The sequence below is a fragment of the Passer domesticus genome, chromosome 6 (genome assembly GCF_036417665.1).
Source record: "Passer domesticus isolate bPasDom1 chromosome 6, bPasDom1.hap1, whole genome shotgun sequence".
NCBI classification, from domain to species: domain Eukaryota; kingdom Metazoa; phylum Chordata; class Aves; order Passeriformes; family Passeridae; genus Passer; species Passer domesticus.
The window spans coordinates 58,435,886-58,456,924 of NC_087479.1; the positions used below are offsets into that span (position 1 = coordinate 58,435,886).

Here is a 21,039-nt window from a genome sequence, read left to right on the forward strand (position 1 = left end):
CACTCAGTCATGTGGAAATGTCACTGTACAGTTAATTATTAATGGTGCTCAGGCCTGGAACAGCCTGTGCTGCTCCAGGTTGGCACAGTGTGCCAAGTCGGTCGTGCTCCCGAGTTTGCCTAGCCCGAGAAGGATGGAGATCTAATTTTGAGAAGTAGAAAGCATTGTTACACTTAGGTGAACGTTAGTTAGCAAGATGTTAACCAGAGGTGCCTCATTTTGCTGAAACACATCTACCTGGTTCCCTGCTCAGTTTCTGTACAGAGAACCTTGGCTGTGGGGGGACAAACTGAAGTGCCTCCTGTCCACTGACATTACTTTGTGAAAATATACTTGTTAATTTATTTAAAGGAATAAGCAATGAATTTACTTAGTTGAAATATGTTTGCTTCATTACTTTGTTCATACTTTTTTTCAGAAGCCCAGAATTCAGTTTTACCTCTGGTCAGAAGTCACAGGTTTTGTATGGTTTCATATTTAATAAGCCAAGTTTTCCCAGTTCTCTGTGCTTCAAACCAAGAGGACTGGTTCCTTAGCAGGAAGCCTTTCTAGAGGTGCTAACAGTTGGTAGGTGTTTTGGGACAGCCTTTCTCATGCCCATTCACTAGGGGTGAGGTAGGATGCTGCAGCCTCCAGCTGGAGAATACAAACTGGAGAACTTGTGTGTACCACTGCCCAGGAGCAGGCACTGTGCTGAGTGAGGCTGTGACACTTTCCTTGCACTTGGGGAAGAAGAGGTCTTTAAAAAGATATCTGTGGCAATGTGGGGAACTTCGCTGAGACTAAAACTGAAAGTCAGGTGGGAAGTTACTCCGTGGCTGCCTGTGTTACTGTCACCTGGAAATGGCACTTTTCAGTCCTTCTGATGCTTTTGCCTGCTGTGCTTTGCATCCTGGAGGGGTCTTGTAGTGCACACATTTGGATTTTATTTTGAATTAAATTTAACTGGACGATGTGCACCAGCTCCTTATGTGTGTTCAGGCTCAAGTAACCTCCCTGAAATGAGCACAGATGATTTTTTTCTTTCCTTTAGTGCTTGTTTGGCTTTCCTTTAGAGTTGTTTGGCTCTACACATCCCTCTCGTATTCTGCTGCCGGGCTTGTTCACTGACCAGCTTCAGTGAGGAAGCAGGATCAGTGTCATTTACAAGTATGCAGAAAGATGTATGAACTCAGTGAAATGTTTTGTGACAGAGGAAAAGAAAGATCCACTCTCTGCTAGGTGAAAATGTGCTGTGTATTATTTTCTTTTGCTGGGAGTCCTGGTTTTAAAAAAAAAAGGGCAACAAAAAACCTGCAACACAATAACTATTCTTTCAGGTGTAGCTATCCATAGGATTGCATTGTAATCCAAATACCTCAAAATAGTTTAAAAAAAAAAAGCTTCTGAACCCCACAAACAAATCAACCCAGTAAGAAAAACAGAACCAAAAAACCACACCATCCCCAAGACAAGCAAAATGATGGGAGCAGTGAAGTGTTTAGGGGAAGGTAAGAAATTAGATGATTGTACAAGTCCGTTTTTATTTATGTGGAGTAAAATTTTATTTTATTAGTTCAGTCTCTAATGATTTTACCAAAGGTTGTTCTTCAGGGTGTGTTATCTCTCCTATTTGATGGCCAATTTTCCTTTTTTTTAGTTGTTTTTTTTTTGAGTTGCTAAAAATGTTCTTGTAATAACTCAGTAAACACTTCTTATCTGTGAACAGAGCTGTTACTGTGGTTGGAGTTCAGGGTCGTGGAGTTAGTCCTGTAAGAAACACATTAACCCCAAAAGATGATAGTCTAGTTTTTCTTATCCGACTGAAATTAATACTGAAGAGAAAGCTGGGACTGTGTTCCTCCAGACCTTCTGGACTGGTTTGAACAGCATGAGCTCTAGAAAATTTACATATTTTTAAATGCCAGTGGTCCTCACATGCTCAGGTGAGGATTTGAGTGAGCCTCTGGCCCTCCAGTTCTCTTCGTGCTGGGCTGTCCTTTCTTCTAAAACCATCCTTAATTTCAGTGTAGCTTTTTTAAAGTACTTTGTACATTGTCATCTAGTGCCCTCAGCTTTGGTGACGTGCTTACACAGGGAAATCCCCTCTCCAGAGGTTCAGTGGAGCAGGATTTTTGCTGTTAGGTAGATCCAGGGCATGCTGACCTGCTGGGGCTGCTGCAGCTTGGCCAGATTGTCACCTGTGGGCCAGGTGTCCCCACTCCCTCCTGCCTGGAAGTGCATGGCACCTTTTCCTGCCCAGGGGCTTCGTGGTGGGGCTGTGCCTCTGGGCCTGCCCAGCATTTGGGTTTGTCTGTGAGTCAGGAAAGTCATTCTGGTCATCTGAAACCCCTGTCAGCAAACTGGGGTAACACACTGTGTGTCCTGGAGGAGTTTCTCTTCTTGAAGCGTAAATGTTTTTTGAGTTTGAATATCTTATTTGTTTCATGCACGTGTGTGTCAAAAAGTGAGGGGATTGTGATGAACAAGCAAGCAGAGTATTTTGTAGTAGGAACCTCTGACAGGTTTTAAGAAGAAAACCCCCAAACATTATTTTGATATTTTAGTGTCTTTGGCAGATGTGGTATTGGAGTCATCCCAGCACTGGAGGAGTAGTGAGGGGCTGATAGGTTTGGCTTGGCCTGAACTGTGCAGGTGCCACTGAAAGCTCCAGAGGGGCTTGGATGTGTGTGCTTTCTGGGGCAGGCAGGGAGGGCTGAATTTTGGATATCTAAATAATTTGATCATAATTATTTAAATATAATTATGATAGAAAAGGCAGTAAGATCTCCTAGTCAACAGTAATGCTTATGCACCTTGTAATGGGGCACGTTATTTAGGAAAGAAGTCAAGAGCTTGGGGAATTTTTTTCCTGTGTTTTGAGGTTAGTAGTTAGTGTTAAATCCTTGGTGTGGAGCAGGAGGCCAGTGGCAGTCCCATCGTGTTGGGTGGCAGGAGAGCCCAGCTGTTCCCTGGCTGTCTGCAGCTTTCTGCATCGTCTGGCTCTGAGAAAACAGCTTTGGGAAGGAGAGGGCTTTGAAGTTTTCTTCTGCAGCTGGGACAAAACCCATTAGAGGATTCTAAACTGAGGTGTTGGTATGATTATTTTAATTGCTCTTAAGATGTCTAAATTTTCATTTGCATAAATCAAATCACAGCTTCAGAATAATTATGCTGTGCTTTTGGTTAGTTTTCATTTGATCAGAGTCACTGCAATGTCTAGCTCAAGTTTTATATGACTCATCTGCAATTTAAATCCCTATTACCAGAATTTTCATGTGCTTGGTATGATTAAGTGATCTAATTAAGGTATTATTGTATTGAATTTGTCTCTGGGAGCTGATCAGACTGCTATAAACCACAACTTTCCTGAAACCTTGTAGTTACACTGGGGTCCAGCCAGAGCCTTTTTCTGAGTATTTAGCTTAACTACATGACAGAGAAGTTTAAGGCTGGTGTTTGACAGGTCTGGAAGGGGACACTGGGTGAGTGCATAGAGGACACCTGGAAGGTAAACTCAGTGCCTCTAGCCCCATGACTCTGTCACGGATACACAAATTTCTGCAGCGGGGTGGACCAGAGCTCAAGGAGAGCACCTGCCTTTGGTGAATGGATTAGGTTACTGTACGTGTAAGTTACTGGAACCTTGTTGTTGTTTATGTGTACATGCCCATGCCCCCTGAGTTATTTTGGGCCCCATCACATGGCTTGCTCACTTTCATTTTCATCCCAGTGAAATTCTTTGGTCTGTGGCAGTTTGTGACATTTGTCTGTTCTTGGAAGGCTGCTGGTGTTTACAGTGACTAGGTTGGACACCTTGTGTAACAGGTAGCATTGACTCACAGTTATGAATTCATGAGTTATTTTGTCATCGTTGCTAAACATTTGAATGGGTTTTTCAGTGGTGTTACTGAACACTGTGCTCCTTTTGTGTGCAGAAATGGTGGGAGGTTTTAAATGAAAGTTGAGTTTAATAGCACAAAGGTAGCACCCTGTTTGAAAAATGCCATGTAGTGCTGTGCTGCAGCCTGTCTCAGTCCTGTGCAACCAGTTGAAGCACTTAACTGCAGTAACCTGCTGCTGCTAAAGTCCTCCTGTGGGCTCTAGTAAAGTGTGAGGGCCTTGTTCTGCCACAAGAAACTAAATATAAAACAACTTCAGACCAGCTCATTTGGAGAACATAATTGTGTCCTGATTTTTCTTTCAGAAGTAGCAGCTGTTGGAAAGCCTGGGAGTGCACACAATTTTTACTTGTTTTCTTTTTCTCTCCCTGTGTAGGTATGGCCTCACAAGTCTTGGTCTATCCACCATATGTTTATCAAACCCAGTCAAGTGCCTTTTGTAGTGTGAAGAAACTGAAACTAGAACCAAGCAGTTGTGTGTACCACGAAAGAACCTACCCGCAAATCTATGTGAACGGTAAAAACTTTGGAATTTCTCCCCACAGGGTTAGTACTTTCTTTCAGACTAAAAACCCATTTGATAGACCTCGAGGACAGAGCTTTTGGTTGCAGTCAAATGCTGTTGCTTTAAAAAATACTGCAGGTGCTACAAAAGCGTTGGCAGCGTGGGCGCAGCAACCTCAGCTGGAGGCGCCTGGGGCTGGGACGCAGGGGAGCCGGTCGGATATCCTGGAAGGAGCCCAGCGATGTGGCTTGAAGCGTAAGAGCGAGGAGCTGGAGAACCAGAGCAGCACGATGCAGATCGTTGACGAGCTGTCCATCCTGCCTGCGATGCTGCAGGGCGGCGTGGCCAACCCAGTGACGGTGGTGGCCACGGCCGCCGCGTCCAAGCAGGGCGCTACCGGCGGGGATGGGGATTACCAGCTGGTGCAGCACGAGGTGCTGTGCTCGGTGAAAAACACCTACGAGGTTCTTGATTTCCTGGGACGAGGGACCTTTGGACAAGTAGTGAAGTGCTGGAAAAGGGGGACGAACGAGATCGTGGCGATCAAAATCTTGAAGAACCATCCTTCGTACGTGCGCCAGGGGCAGATAGAAGTGAGCATCTTAGCGAGGCTCAGCACTGAAAATGCTGATGAATTTAACTTTGTGAGAGCCTACGAATGCTTTCAGCATCGTAACCACACCTGTCTGGTTTTTGAGATGTTGGAACAGAATTTGTACGACTTCCTGAAACAAAACAAATTCAGCCCTCTGCAACTGAAAGTAATAAGGCCTATTCTGCAACAGGTGGCCACTGCACTGAAAAAACTAAAAAGTCTGGGTTTAATCCATGCTGACCTCAAACCAGAGAACATTATGTTGGTGGATCCTGTTCGGCAGCCTTACCGGGTCAAAGTCATAGACTTTGGGTCTGCCAGCCATGTATCAAAGACTATTTGTTCAACTTATTTACAATCTCGGTATTACAGGTAGGTGTCTCTTGCTTTGGGTTTTTTACCTGTTATGGAACAAGGTTTTAGCATTTCTTAAAGCTAATGGCTTAAATAGTTGCTCCTCCAGGTAACTAGTAAGAATAATTTGGAAAAGATAAAACCATCTAGGAATGTGAAAATTCTGTAGTTGGTTGCCATTTTGAATGTGAATACTTGCTTTGAATGTTTTTATAGTGTTGTCTTTTTCCTGGAAGTATGTTTTGTTTTGCTCTCTGAAGTCATCACTTACTGCTATTTTGAGACCTCTGAGACTGTTCAAAAGGAAAAGAAAAAAGTTATCTTTCACTTGCCTGTTCAGGATGCCTTTCCAGCCTTCCTAACATGATGGATTTTTTTTCCTGTAAGCAGCTGGACAGTGTCCTAGAAGTGCCATGTTTCTATATCCTGTTGCCAAAGATTATGTAAATGCCTGTGTTTTTCTCCAGCACTTGTAAATATTTTCCCTAGTTCTTAGAAACTCCAGTCTGACTGAGTGAGTGCCTTCAGCAGCTGTGGAGTTCAGTAAACTTCTGGAGTCAGGGAGTGATAGGATGCTTAAAGGATGTTCAGGGTGATACAGAAGGGCATTTAAAGTGATTTTGGTATATGGTTGCATTCTACTTTTGCCTGAAAATGGATGTATGTTTTCAGTAGTTTTGTTTGATTATTTTTTTTAACCTTTCTTTGAATAGTTACACAATCCACTTGACATTTAAAAATTATTAGAATTTAGTCCTTTTGTTTTCCTTATAAGCTAAACTTGTCTTGATTGAAGATCTTTTGGTTCTGCTTTGCATCATTGGCTGCGTATTGCCTGTCTGCTGATTGAGTAAGAAGCTAGTAAACTAGGACAATGAGTACTTGGAAGAAAATCTTAAATATTTTACAGCTATTCATGCTGGAAAGGAAGGCTTGTGCACTGCAGTTCTAGTTTTGATGAAATTAGTGATTGGAGTTCATGCCAGAGGAATCTATTTTTTGACTGTAGCTTGTAAACAAGAAGGCTTCATGTACAGTGCTCACATAAAATATTCCAATTCATCACCTGCATTCTCTATTACTTAATTACAAACTGCAGCAGAGGATTTAAAAACTTCATGAAGTTCATAAACAGAAAACTAAATTGGGAAACGTTATAGATTGATGCATGTTCCCATTATACAAAAATATATACAAGAGGGAATAAAAAGTTAAGTAACTTGGGAGTTCCTTTTGAACTGTGATAAATTTTTGTGTAAAATGTAAATATACTGTGATTTTGGGCCTCTCAGGACAAATCAGGCCAGGCTTGCAAAGATGGATGGAATTCTGAGAGGCTCTAGACAAGTGCAAAGGTCTTACCTTGAGCTGGTCTGTGGAGAATCAGAATCTGGCATATATTCAAGATGCATTGTCTGAGAATGTTTCCCTACCTATTTTGGCTTTTTTACTTATCAAAGCAATTACAGATTATTCTGAACTATTGCCATTTTTCACTCCTTTCTCCCCAAGAACAGAGGGGAGGCTGTGGACAGCCAGGCTGGGTGGTCCTATTGTAGTACTTCAGCCTCAACTAACTACTTTCAGCAATTTTTTTTTCTGGTTCAGATGGCTCGATAGACAAGATATTGTTCTTTCTTAGTCGCCTACATAAAAATGCAGTAGCTGTAGTTGTGTTTTACTTGGCTTGATGTTGCTTTGGAACTCTCAATAGAATTCTGGCACGCTTATGGGTTTGGGCAGGTCTGTTGCTGGCAGGATCAGCGTGCAACTCCCTGGCATTTTGGATGCTTGCATTGCACTCAGATGTGAGTAAGTGGGGCTCCCTGTGGGTGTTTGTTCAAAATATTATCCCCCAAGAGTAAGATAAGGTTTGTGGGTGTATGTCCTTGTCTTGCCTTAATGCTGTTGAATGTTATGGACTCATATGGTGTGTGCATCTAAAATTTCCTAGTAAGTTATGCTTAAGTGCTTTGTAAATATTCAGGTTTCAGTAGATAATATTCTTTGTTTTATATAGTTTTATATAGAAGGATTCTTCTATAAAGTAGCATCTAAGTCAGAAATGTTTGAAAATAAAAAGAAGTAAAATGGTTAGGGTCCATCTACTTGAGGTTTTCTTTTAAATATCGAAATATTGGTTGAGATAATTTTGAAAAAAAAACCCAAACCAAGCAGCTATACTTCAAAATTACTTCCAACACAAGTTTTTTATTTCTGAACAGGTTTTCAGCATGCTGGATTTCATCATGGATGTGTAGCTCTCTACCAGTTGTGTGATTCAAACTAACTTGGTGTAGACTGGCAGTTCCTCGAAATTTCTTTTTGTTCCATTGGAACACCAGACTAGTGCAAATAATAGCAGAAAATAGGGATTTGATTCAGAAGGTTTTAAAATAGATGATGCTGGGGAAATTTGAAGCGAAATTTTACATAAGAAGGAAAAGGGCCTTCAGAGAATATCTTGTATTGAGATGGCATTTGTTTTAAGAGAGGTTGTGCTTTTGGTCAATCAAATAAGGAGCAGTTACATATAAGATATAACTGTACTTAAATGCTTTTCTATTAGAAGAGCCTGGAAGTGGTAGTGCAGGTTTGACCTTTTTGACAAAGACACGTTGATACAAGTTTTACAAAACTGAATAAAGAGAAAGGGTTGTTTGGTGGTGGTGGTTTTTGGTTTTGTTTTGTTTGTTGGTTTTTTTCCCCCACTCTGATCATTGCTTCTGGTTTTTTGTTCCTGGGACCATAGTGACCTAATGATCATGAGAACAGAGAATGCCCCAATGTCCAGTGTTAGGGTGTTTATTTTGAATTCTACTGTCACTATTTTGCATCTGTAAGAGGAAGTGAGTAATGACTTGGAAAAATGAGTAATAAGAGGATTAGGACTTAAGGAGGGGAACATTATATAGCCAGGTGAATGGACAATGGGCTGACTTAGCTTAGCCTGTAGCAGAAGGAGAGGTGACCTAATGGTGGCTGTTGGAGATGTTAGGGTACTTTTGTATGAAGAGAGGTCCTAAACAAGTGAGACTAGCTGAATTTTAAAAGGGTGTAAGCATGCAGAAAAATGGAGACAGACTGCATGGAGTGATAATGACTTGATGTTTTCCTGTTTCTGTTTCAGCTTTGTCAAGCAAAGAGAAAATAAGAAAATGGTTAAAAGAATTATGAAAAATAGATTTTGACATTTTGTTACCTTTTGGAAGCTCCTGTTTGTTATATTACTAGAAATTGTCGAGTATGGGTGTGAATAAATCCTAGCTATGTATGTAAATACTGTTTGGAGTCAGAGATGATTTTTTATTTGTTTTAAAGATCAGATGTTATTCTCAATGCTCTTTCCTGGAAAGGCAGTGTCTGTGCTTACAAGCTCTTTTTATGCTGGTCTGGATTTTAATAGCTGTGGACTAGGGAGATGTGGTATTTGAAGCCCTTTTCTGCTTCTGGCCTCACACGTTAAGACTGCTGACCTTTTATGAGTGATCTAAGGAGGAAAATAACTAAGCAGTGTGTACATTTTCAAAAGAAAATACCCTTACATACAGTGTAGGTGATCAAGCTTTTGTCATTTATGGAAATGGTATGAGGAGTGTGTTGCTGTCCTTCTGGTCAACTGTGCCCCAAATCATGAGAAGGGGAGTGTTGCATCCCAAATAGAAAGCAGTGCAGGCTGTGGAGGAGGAGAATCAAAACATCTGTTTCTAAGTCTGGTCTCTTGTGCTCATCTGGCAAGGCAGAAAGTTTTCCTAGGGCATGGTGTTCCTCTCTCTGGAAATACTTTTCCTTTGTTTTGCCTCTTTCCTGAGGTGAGGCGTATTTGGGAAAGCAGGTATGAGGAGAGAGGCTTCAGAATGGCTGTGTGCAATTAGCAGTAGCCTCCAAGAGGAGTGGAACGAAATGGTCAAGGAGGTGCTGCCCATCTGCTTCAGGGAGCCAGGTTACCTTCCTTTCTATTGCCATGGGAAGCAGTGGCCTCCTCAGTGTATGGCATTCAGAGGTAACTCTTCAGGGAATTACTGCTCAGTTTTTTTTCAAAGGGGAATCACCTTCATATTGATTTAATTTGGGTTACCCTCCTAAGGGGAATTTGAGAATGAGTCTTCAATAAACCTTACCAAACTCATAATTCATAAAATCCCCATAAAACTGTGGATCTGACAGCAGCCACTGCAGGCATAGGAGTGACTGTGGTACTTCATTGCAGGCTCCTGCAGCATAGCCCCCAAAGGGAGTTCAACAGTGGCTCATCATCAGCCCCTGTGGCTGCCTCTATGGTTATTTCACCTTCTCTCCAAAGGAAACATCATCACCTTTGTGCTCTGTCAGATTATATTGCTGGTAGAGTGCAGCTGGAAGCTTGACTGAAAACGTGTTTTGAGGATAAATGATGCCTTGTGCAGGCTGACCTAGAACAGAGACCAAAAATAGCTACAGAATAAAGCAGGGATTCATTCCAAGGATCTCCTCCATGGATGCACCTTGGGCAGCACCAGAGCCCAGCCAGGGCTGCACCCAAGATGAACCCAAATGGTCCCAAAATGCACGAGCGCTGCCGGGGTCTCTCCCTGGGATCAGCTCTGCTCCATGTGCACATTGCAGTTCAGTGTCCAGTTCCAGCTGCAGCCCCTGCAGTCCCATCCTGCTTGTTTTTCTCTCTGCAGCCCACGGGGTTTGTGCTCTTGGGCTGAGATTGGGATCATTTGTCCTTGGTGCCCAGCTGGAGCAGGAATTGTTTTGTCTCCCTGCTCTGTGCACAGAGCTCACCATGCCCTAATGAGAAGCCCAGACCCACACACTAAAGCAGCACAGAATCTGAAAAATATAATAGCCAAAACCTGAGCCATCATAAAGCCTTGGTTTCCCATCCAAAGGGTGTTCCTTTTGGCATCCAGGGCTCTGCAGGCAGACTGTTGTTTAGCATAGCCAAATTCATTGGGAAAACAAAGCGAGTGGCAAGCAATATAAGTGATCTCCAGATCAAACTGGGCACCAGCTGGACCCCATAGGCTGGTGGGCAGGTGCAGTGGTGTGGCAGAATGGAAGATGTCTGGTCAGTAAGAGATGCTCATAGCTCAGAAATGTTTTTCTGTTCTGCTGGTGACAGCAGTAAAATACGATCCTGGGTATTCAGCAGTGCACTCATAAGGAAAAGCAAGTGATGTGAGTAGATGCACTCAGTGCAGTCACCCCATTCCAGAGCTGGACAGTGATATTCTCCCTCCAGCCTTCCAACTAAGGGTAGTGCCTAATCAACAGACTCGTTCCAGACAAAATGCCAAATGTCAATAGTGTTGCAACGGAGCTCAGAGAGATGGAAAAATTGCTGTTGGATGTGTTCCTGGTGGCTGAGAGCAGGCTTTTCCCCCTCTCCTTCTCTTACCCTACTCTCCCATAGAGATCAGAGAGGACAGAGGAGAAGTGATAATAATTGTGTTCTGTGGTCACAGCACTGTTTTCATTTGCCCAGTCAGTTCTGCTGCAGCTCAAAGAGTGATTTGGTCTGATATGGGCTCTTCTGTTTTAAAGGGTTTTGGAAGAAGAATAAAGTAGTTGAGCTGTGTGGTTTAATTACTACCCCTGAGCTGGGCTCAGCGAGGGCTCTGTGCGTGCTCTGAAGCTGTTACAGCAGGACAGCTTTTTATTTATGACTTTTGCAGCTTCATGCTAAGTTTCAGAATAAATCACCATCAGCTTATGCTGGTTCCCCCCCCCCCTCAAATTTATGTAATTTACTTGACTTTTTGTTCTCCTTTCTTACATGCATTCCTTCAAAATTAGAAAAAAGAATTCTCATGGCCATAAGTTCCCAAAGAGGCTTGTTTTCTCCCTGGCCCTTCTAACTTGGTCCTTGTCACTCCAGGGACTCCTAAGAACATGGAGTGACAGTGAATCTCCCTGGAGTGGCTTGTGGAAATGGAATGTTTTCTCTCTGTAGGTTGGGCTTGTCAGCAGGATGGGTTGTTATGACTCAGTGACACAATGGTTTCATCCCAGATAGACGATTATCTTCCCCTAATATCAGATCAATATACAGCTTCTGTATGTTTCAAATAGCATTTAAAAACCTGTACACAAATAAACATCTCTTAATATACAGCTTTTCTTTAAAGCAGTGAGCAAGGGGAGATGTTGTGCAAAACTGACATCTGGGGAAGCACCTGCCTTTTCAAGTTCGCTCATTGCTGTCACATACTTGAAGCTTCTAAATGAGCTTTATCTAGAGTGGGGTGTCTTGGGGTGTTTTTCTCCTTTCACAGTGCCTAAAATTCTTACTCAGTGTTTATTAAATTTTGGGGTTGATATGTTTAAATAAGAAGCAAAGCTGTGTTAATCAATTGATTTTTCTGTCAGTTTGGGAAGCGCGGTGCGAGAACAAGCTAAAAATGCCTCTGTAAACAACTTCCACTTCAACATGCTAGCAGATGTTATTCTATCACTTTGAACTGTGCATCACCGAAGTGTATTGGGATATCTTAAAATAGTCAGGGGTGGTGGCCAGACACGGTAGACTTCTATAGATGGTGAGGCTGTTTCGCTGCTGCAGTGAAATAAGCCAGAAGTACATGCTGCTGAGGTCGTTGGCTTGCTCAAGGTCAGCCTGTTCAAAGTCAGCTGCTCTGCTCTGAGCATGGTTACTGTCAGGGGTATATGTAAGAGAGTCCTGATAATGTAAGGAATTGCTGGTACAAGTGAATTGGGACACTTCGCAATTTTTTTCCAGCTCTTTAAAGTCGCAGAGCTGCGGCTGCTGGTTTATTTCCTTATCGGAGCAAACGGAACTTAATGTCAAGATAAGCTTTTGTGGCTTGTGTCTGTGAACAAATTGTTTTATTGATTTGGCAAGAGTTTGTTTGTACTTTTTGCATACTATTCATTAATTGTTTTATTGAATTCCCGTTTTAAACTTCTGCTTCCTGATTAATAGGGCCGAACAAAAACCATTATGAGTATCATCCAGGAGTGGCAATCTTAGCTCATCATAACTTCATGTTTATGAAGCTATTTGAAAACAAATGTATTTTCAATTCTCTCATTATTTTCTAGTCAACATAACATGGTCTCTAATACCTTATTATTCTCTGTTCATAGAAGCAGAAAACAAGAGTAGATTTTTTGGTAATGGTGTGGGTTTTTGGTTTCATATTTGGGATTTTTTTTTAAAGTTCTGTAGAAAAGAGTGTCAGGGTTACTGTAATTTTGCAGGGTTGTTTTTTTTTTAAATCCTCACCTAAGATCCACGGGAGGCTCATGAGGATGGGAGTGGATGAAATGTCATCCTGCCTTCATGTTGGGTTTTTTCCTGAGCTAGAGATTTTCTGAGTAACATAACCTGGGATAACACATGGAGCATTTGAAGGTACCATGTACCTGCTGGAGATTCTAGTAATGTCAGCCCAGATTCCAAGTTAATCGTGATGGTTGGAGCAGCAATGTGAATCAGAGTTCAGATGAGGGTTCACTTAGTCTTTAGGTTGCTTCAGTTTAACAGAAGGGAAAATCTTTCATGATTTTCAAGGCAAAAGAGCTCTTGGTTCTTGCTATGTTTCCTTTTTGCTGAGCTTGAATGATAGACCTGTTTGCCACGGCTAAAGTTTTGGGCAGCAGCTTTTATTTTTCACACATTAAAATAGATCTACTGAAATGTGATCCTTTTTTTTTCACTGCACTGATATTTAAGTCCCAAAGATCTGTTCCTCGTACATCTGTGCGTACGTGAGTGTGGCTATATCAGATATCTCACTTGCAGAAAATACCAGTGGTAGCTGCAGTGCTGCCATTTGGAAATGCTGATATTTGTCAATATTGTGACAAATTGCTCCCACTGTGGGACTCGTGTGAAAATATGGCTTTCCTGGTGTAAGAGCAGGTAGTACTAGGTGTGAGTCAAGGTGGTGGAAAGCCAAGCCTCTGCTCCAGCCCCTCTTCCACCTGGCATCCTTGGCTTCAGGGGAGAGGTGTTCTCTGGGTGGAGGCTCCTTCTGCATCCATGGCTTCCACCTGGAGCGAAAAGATGGAGCAGATGTGTTGGAAGTCTGTTGACTGGAAAATCAAGCAGCTTGAGCAAGTGTAGATGGCTATGTGAGCGTGTTTAGGGCACTAGACACTGACGTGAAGTCAGACCAAAACCAGCAATAAAATACTAGGGAATTAAAAACCAAAACTCTGACAAGAGAAGAAACCGCATGTGAATTCAGGTACTGATTGGAAAGTGGTATGGTGTCTAGGATAAAAATAACTGTTTGGGATGCAGTTAAGTAGAATTCAAGTTAGTATGAATATAAATGGCCTGAAATGTCTGGACTGTTATATTTTATATTGTATATTTGAATGTCCTTGGTCCAACAGTGCTAGCTAATGTTTTCAAGTTTTTTTTCCCCTTTTTTGGCTGTTAATAAAACAGCTTCTAACAAGTGAAATGGGATTAGAGGGCTGGGAGAAACAAGCCAAAAGCATTTCACAGATAAGACTTTGAAGCAGTTGCATTTTGAGACTATGATGTTACCTTAAGAACATTTCCCCCTTTGTAAATACCAAGGATGTTTCAGTTGTTCCAGGACAGTGCAGTCTCTCAGAAAATATCATCTCTTTATGTGATTCCTTTTTGCAGAATGCACTGTTGAATTTTCATTAGTATTTGAATGCCTTCTTGGATGTTTCTGAGAATGATAAGGTCTTACCCTTGTAGTGAATTTTTAGGTATTCAAAATGTTTAAACCACCCAATATTTCACGATGAAATCTTTCACAAGAGTACACTTTATTGTTACAAGTCATAGTGCACAAAAGTTTTTCTAATGTTGAAGATTCAAAATTAATGTGAATTTAAAATGTATTTTAATTGCCGCAAATTGATTCTAGGAATTGGAGTGAAACAGATTTTACCATTATTTTTGTTGCTTTCTCTCAATAAAACTTAATTCCCTGGTAACTTTCAAACATGTTCATTTCATGACTTCTTTGAAAAACTGCAGGCATCACCTCACTTATGTACAAGGCTTTTGTATAAATGTAACACTATATGAAGCTTTTAAACTGCATATTACTGTTTTATAAACTGAAAAACTGTTGGGGTGTGCTGTAGGTCATAGATCAGTACTAGCACTTGATACTTGCTAAAAAGATATGCTGGCAAAAGTTGTTTTCACACTAATAGTATTTGAATGTTGTTCTTTGTGCCTTTTTTTTTGTGAATCCAAGTTAATATTTAAATTTTTGAGTTCCTGATTTTCTCACTTTGACTGCTTGCCATCCAGTCAAGATCTCGTTTTTTTTTTAATATAAATTATATGTCTACACATATTTTGTTGAGTGTTTTTACTATCTTCAAGTATTCTTCAAGAATACAAAGAACACAATGTATCCCCTGAACCTCATCTCCAGGTTAAACTCCCCCAGCTCTTCCCAGTTGCTTCTCATAGGATTTATGTTCCAGGTCCTTCACCAGCTTTGTTGCCTTTCTCTGGACCAGCATGGTGTGGAGATGCAGCTGATTTTGGACAATTCACCACCCTGGAGAAGCAGCTTAGGAGTAGAGCAGAGGGCCTCAGCATTTTTGGTAACAAGAGCTGAAAAGCAGAACAGGAGGATGTAATTTGTAAATTATATGGTATGGCTGCTGACTGCTTTGGTTTTCATATAGCCTTGAATTACTTCAACAATTTCCAGTAAGAAAGTGTTCTTAAATGGAAAGCTTTCCTGTGCACACAGAGTAGCTGGGACAGCTCTGTAGTTGATGTCTGACTGTGCTGTGTAACTTCTGCACAGAGAGGCACTAAAAAACAAGGAGTGCTTAATTGATTCTCAAGTTTATTTCTGCTGGTTTTTAACTGGTCTTTTGGCCCTGCCATGAACTGGGAGCCTTCTCTTGCTGAGTTGACAGTGACCTGGTTTTTTTTTTGATCAACACCACTTGCATCATTAGTGGTTTTTTTTGCTTTATGTAATTTTCCTACTTGATGTAGTGTTTAATATAGACAGCAGTTGTTAAGCTGCTAAAAGCCTACAAAAAAAAAGGTTAGGAAACTAACTGATATTTAACAAGGGAAAAACCCTGCAACCCTGCAGGGTATTACATAGCAGGATAATTAGGAATTAGCTTGTGTCATTAGTGCCCCAGTGCTCCACCCTGCCTGCAGAATGACTGTCCCACAGGGCTGGTTGCTTGTGGAATGGTGCCATGTGTCATTTGGGATATTCAATTTGTAGCCATGTAGTTGCCTTCCTGAAAGAGCAACTTCAGGATTGCCTAAGACAAATTAGCACTAATTTTGTTCCACTTAATCTCTCTACACACCACTTCTTGTGAGGTTATGATTATTAAGTGTCTACATATATAAAGCACCTTTTCTTCTTCGTGTGTCTGTCTGTAGAATCATTTTTAGCCTGTGTACAAATATGGTCAAATGACTCTCCACTGACTCTGTTCGAACATAGAGGTATCTGATATAAAATTAAAAGAGAAATGTTGGAATCTGAAATGCAAGGAGTTCTTAGAACTTCAGGCTTGTAAACCAAAGCTTAGAATTAAACACAGGATTTTATTTGAGACCTTGGAAAAGGCTTCTAAACTTAGGTGTTAGAAGCGAGAGTGTGAATTTATAGTTTGAAGTAGAGATACATTAAGTGGAGGAAAGTTTAGATTTTGAAATAAAAGTAGTTACAGAGGTAAAAAAGAAGTTTAAAATGCAGTATTGGAGGTTTGTCTGTCATACTGTGATTGGCTAAGAAAGCTTACACTGTAGTATGGGTCTGTAAGACAGAATATTTAAGGATCGGGTCAAAAACATAAATATCCTTGTTGGCAGTGCTTTATTAGTCAATAAATCCTTAAAATATCTTATAACTGAGGGTCTTGTGACCTTCTGAGCCATGCAGTGAAGATGTGAGCTGAACTCACCCCTTCCTGCCTATGTAGAAGATAAGAAAATAAACTGTACCATCTAAAAACTCAGAAGTCCTGTTTCTAGCTCGTTCAAGACTCCCTCAAAAATCCCCTTAGAGAAGTGCCCAAACTTAGTCTAATATTTAATTTACCAAATTGGATGGAGGTCGTGCCCATACGTGGTTTCCTGTTCTGCAGGTATTTTTTAACACTTCAACATTTTCATTCTCTGTGTATCCAGAGAATTGAGCTTATGTGAGACCACTGACTGTGTCCTGCAGGCTTGTATGTAATAACGCCAGTGAAATACCCCTTAAACCACTTTGTTAACCAATGTATATAGGTCACATTCCCTCAAGATGCAGAATCTGCATCCTTGTCACCATTTCAAACAAGGTGGTGTTATATGGATGTGGAATGCCAAATGCATAACAGTAACCTCAGCCCTTCTATCTCCTTTACTGACAGAAGAAAAATTCTATTAGAAGTTAATCACTTAATAATTAGTGCTGTTCTCTCTCCAGACACAGGAGACCTGCAATTTCCTAGTTTTAGCATGGCCTTTGTTTTGGGTTTCCATGTGTGGGGCCAGGCTGAGAGTGCTCAGGGGAGCCAGAGACTGTTACCAAATGTGCACCTCTTGGAAAGCCTGTGTGTTCATTTGTGCTTGCTGAAGTGTGGCAGAAAGCTGCTTTACATGGTGGTGTTTTATTTGTGTATCCCGCCACTGAGTATTGCACACATGCCTGCTCTCAGTCCTTCTTGGTCATGAGCTGCATGGCTTTTGTATTTTAAATAGGTATGAAATTGGATGTAACAACTCGTTTCTTCTTGCTGTCATGTTTTGATTTTAGCTTTGCATTTTGAGGTTAGAAAGGTATTTTCAAACATTTTTCCTTTTTTTTTTCTTGTGTCCTTTTTGAGACTAACTTAACATTTTGTCAAGCATGTGATTTACATGCTTTGAGGTGAAAGGCAGTACACAGGTCAGTGTGTTTCAGCAAATCAAAAAGTGTGAGTGATTTAATGGCAGTCATTGGAGTGGATTTGTTCTGCAGTTTTTAGGTTAGTGACGTAGCTGAATTTTTCTTCTGCATGAGGCAATGTCCATTTAGTTCCTCTTAAAAATTCTTCAAATGTTTTGAGTTTTTCATGAGAGAATAGTTACAGATACATTTCTGAAATTTCTCCGTGTATGTTGCACCTCTAACTTTCCAGTGGTTGAGCTGTGAGGACAAGGACAAGCAAGAGCACCTGTTTTGAAAATGGACTGTGATCAGCTTCTTGGAGGGGGAACTTGCACTTCTGAAATGGGTAGTGCAAGAAACTCCTGCAATGAGAAATCTGGTGTTTGCTGGATGGGTGTAATCTAGTGGGGATTTTTGGAAAAACTTAAGAGCTGACCTGTGGGCTTTTTTTGTCTGACTGATTAATGTGCATAAAGCGTGCCTTTGTCCCAATACCACTGAACCTTTGAGTGCTCCAACCCAAATCTGACAGGAGATGAAAATCCCCAAGGTGCTGGTGCCAGAGGGAGGATTCCAAGTGACTCCTGCAGGGTGAAGAGGAAGAAGTTGCTAGTTGTCCGTGCTGTTTTGCAGCAGCTGTTTGGCAGCTCACTGTGTGCATAGCTCTGGACTAACTCAATAACACGTGTGGTGCCTTTGTATGCTATAGAAAACAAAACAGAGATTGAGGGCTCTTCATTGTTGTCTGGGAAGAGCGCTAGTGCAAATTTGAAGAAACAGCAACAGCGAAGTATAATTAAGTCCAGTGGTTGTTGATAGTGGTTGTTTACATTTGTGTGGCATGACAGCAGATTCTCTTCTGCAGCAGAATGTGGCACAAGTGCGAGAAGCTTCCTGACTTCTGAAGTGGAAATAGTTTCCTGATGTTGACTAAGAGCCTGTGTTCTTAGTTCTCTCTCCAGCTCATTGCTCAACGCTTGCTTCTCATGGCACTGCCACTGCAAGAGGAACAAAAAACTCTGCAGAGAGGGCAGGGAACTTTATTAAAAAAAAAAAAAGAAAAAACGAGACAAAACAGCCGTACCCCTGCAACTGCAAACAAAAAACCCTCCACCCAGCAACCAAACCAACCAAACAAAAAGCCACAAACCCCCAAAAGCAAAAGACATCTCCACCCAAAAACTGTGTTGGGCAACAGGAAGGGGGTGCGTGCTCAGAGATAGCTGTATACACCTGTACTTCAAGGATTGTCTCCTCAGAGCAGTGTACTGCTGTATTTAATTTTTATTCTGTTAGGTCCTTTGGTTGGGGTTTTAACCATCCCATGAAGAAACAAATACTTCATAATGTCTTGCTTGCTTTAACTAATATGTAGTATCTTGTGCAAACTTCTGTAGGTCTGAGCCTGAGTAAATAGCTAAAAATTAAAATTGGCCCAGATTGTTCTAAAATACGCTTCGATGCTTGACAGCCGAGATGCTGTAATGTGGGATTCCTCACATATTTCTCCTAAGCACTGTCCTGTAACTCTGCAGCAGCTTGAGCAGGAAGGAAAAGTACTTCACGCCTGTAAATTAACTTCAGTGGGAGTCACATTCACCTTGTTGACACAGCACGATTAGTTCTGTGCTTGGGGAATTCTTCCATGGCTTGGCAGTGTGTGGGTCTGGCAGGGGTGGAGGTCAGTCGTGTTCTGGGAGATGCTGAGCCCTGGGCAGCTCAGTCCTTGGGCACAGAACGCACCTGGAGAGGGTGTGCAGGAGCAGCTCCCCGCTGTGCCTGCGGTGGCTGGCTAATCTGTGCCATTATTTTGAGTATTTAAGTATCTGCAGTTAAGCAGTCAGGCTTTGCTGCCTTAATAGCATCTTACGCAATGGGACCCTTCCCACGCTCCTGGAGGCTCCAGGCTGGAATTTCAGTGTGCAGGAGGGGTGGGAGTCACTGGGAAGGGACTGTGTGCAATTAACAATATTTTCTTTTGCAAGTCAAAATAGCTTTTATTTTTTCTCTAAAATCTTTTGTAAACAGTTATTAATTTTTTTTTTTTGCATTGAATGAACATTTTACTAGAGAACTTGTAGCTGAAAGGGATTAATATCCTAGGTGTTAATTTATGATGGGGTTTAACACAGTCTTTTTTTATATTTTGTCAAACTTAGCTTTTGATTTAAAGTGGATTTCAAGGAAAATACTTTAATTGTTGTACTTTCCATTTATAATCACATAAGTTTCCAATTAGTTTTTTCTTTTTCATTAGCTATGGTCTTTTTGCTTTATTGGATTCAGGTGTGGCTTGTCTAAGAAAAATACGAAAAATTTGTCGTGCTTTGAAACCTGATTTGTATAATTTGCATAATTGACAACTGAATGTTTTTGATACATTTTAAAGTAATAAAAATAAGTACTCAACACATTTCTGTGATCAACAAATATATCTCAAGTAGACTTAGACATCATTACAATCAAATTTCCCCTGTAAAGCGGGAATCTTCCTATGCTCGGTCTCATTATTTTTCCTGTATCAAACATAAGCTATTCAGTAGAAGATGGGATGAGGCAGAGGGGTATCTCTAATAACTCAGTGAAGAATGTAAACTCAAAAGTGCAGTGTCCAGTCTCTGTAGCACATTAAAGTTAGTTTTTGCTGCTTCTTGTCTCTTCCTTTTTTTTTTTTTTAATTTAAATTAATGACATAGTACACTTCTGGCCAGTCCAGTTCTGTTTTATGAAATAGGTTCTGTATTTGTTGTGTGAAAAGGTCCTGATGAGGAGCTGCTGTGTGGTGCAACAGGCAATTTTATTGCATGAGTGACCAGTGCTTTGAAGTGTGATCAGTGGCTGCTGATGTTGCTGAGCCAGACAAGAGCCCAGGAAAACAGGGAAAATGGTGCTGGAAGGATGGGTGACATTTTCCAAGCAGCCCTGTGTCAGTACCATGGGGTAGCACTTTCTGCCGGTGCAGAATGAGGAAACTCTAACTTGCTTTCCCAGTCCTGTGTGCAGCCAGCACATCAGCCTGTCCTGTCCCTAACAAACATGTTTTCTTTGGATTGTGTTCCCTGTGTACTTTAACCTTTTTGGTTATTCCCCTTTGGACCTTCTGGGGGGTTTGTGGCCCTTCATTAGGAAGGCCTGTGCTCTGTCTCCCACCCAGCATTATCAGCATCAGGAAACACAGAGTGTTGTTGGGAGATGAGGAAGGAAGTTGGACTTCAAAATTCCCCAGTTTGGAACCAGTTAGGTTTTTTTATTGTTTTTGTTCCTGTTGCTAAGCTTAACTTTAAAATAAATTCCCTTTATGTGAAATACAGCAGTAACAAATGATGACGCCACTTGCAGGGGTTTTTTTTCAGTTTCTTTCTGATTTTAGTTAGATGCTGCAAATGGAAATGAGATCGGAAAAAATGAGGGTTCTGCTTGTATTGACGTGGTTCTTGATGATTCCATGAAAGCAGAGAGGTGAGAAGTTCCTTTCCTTGCTTACCCCCACAGAAATGTGAGGGTGAGTGGCACAGGATGGGGCACGTTTTCCAGTGGCATTACCCCGAATGCAACTTTGTGCAGGAAAGGTTATCTTGAGAAGGTTATTTCTGTTCTTTCCTATCTCACATCTCTGTCTAAAACCTGTGTACTGTCTGTGCTAAGAAATGGGTGGAGAAAGTGAGTGTACATATCTGCGGGTTGCTTTTGATAAGAAAAATGTAAACATTTTCATGAGAAGTATTTGCTGAGAATGCAGAGCTGGATTTGCTTTCCCTTGAAAACATCTGAGAGTTGAGTTCCAGGCAGTAGTCAATTTTCACAGCATCAAAATTGAATCTAACTTAAATTTAAACTAAAAAAAAAAAA

The 21,039-nt window shown here is 41.2% G+C and overlaps 1 protein-coding gene across 6 annotated transcripts in view; it reads left to right on the plus strand.

Annotated features, from left to right (window-relative positions):
* HIPK3 (homeodomain interacting protein kinase 3) overlaps positions 1 to 21,039 on the plus strand; it is a 70,355-nt gene that overhangs the window by 12,713 nt on the left and 36,603 nt on the right. For 5 of the 6 annotated variants that reach the window (XM_064426088.1, XM_064426086.1, XM_064426090.1 and 2 more), the window contains exon 2: positions 4,258 to 5,353. In XM_064426088.1, the coding sequence (XP_064282158.1) occupies positions 4,260 to 5,353 (1,094 nt within the window). In that variant the 5' untranslated portion in view covers positions 4,258 to 4,259. Of the gene's footprint in view, positions 1 to 4,257; positions 5,354 to 21,039 lie in introns of those variants that run through there. The other variant, XM_064426091.1, reaches the window with a different exon arrangement.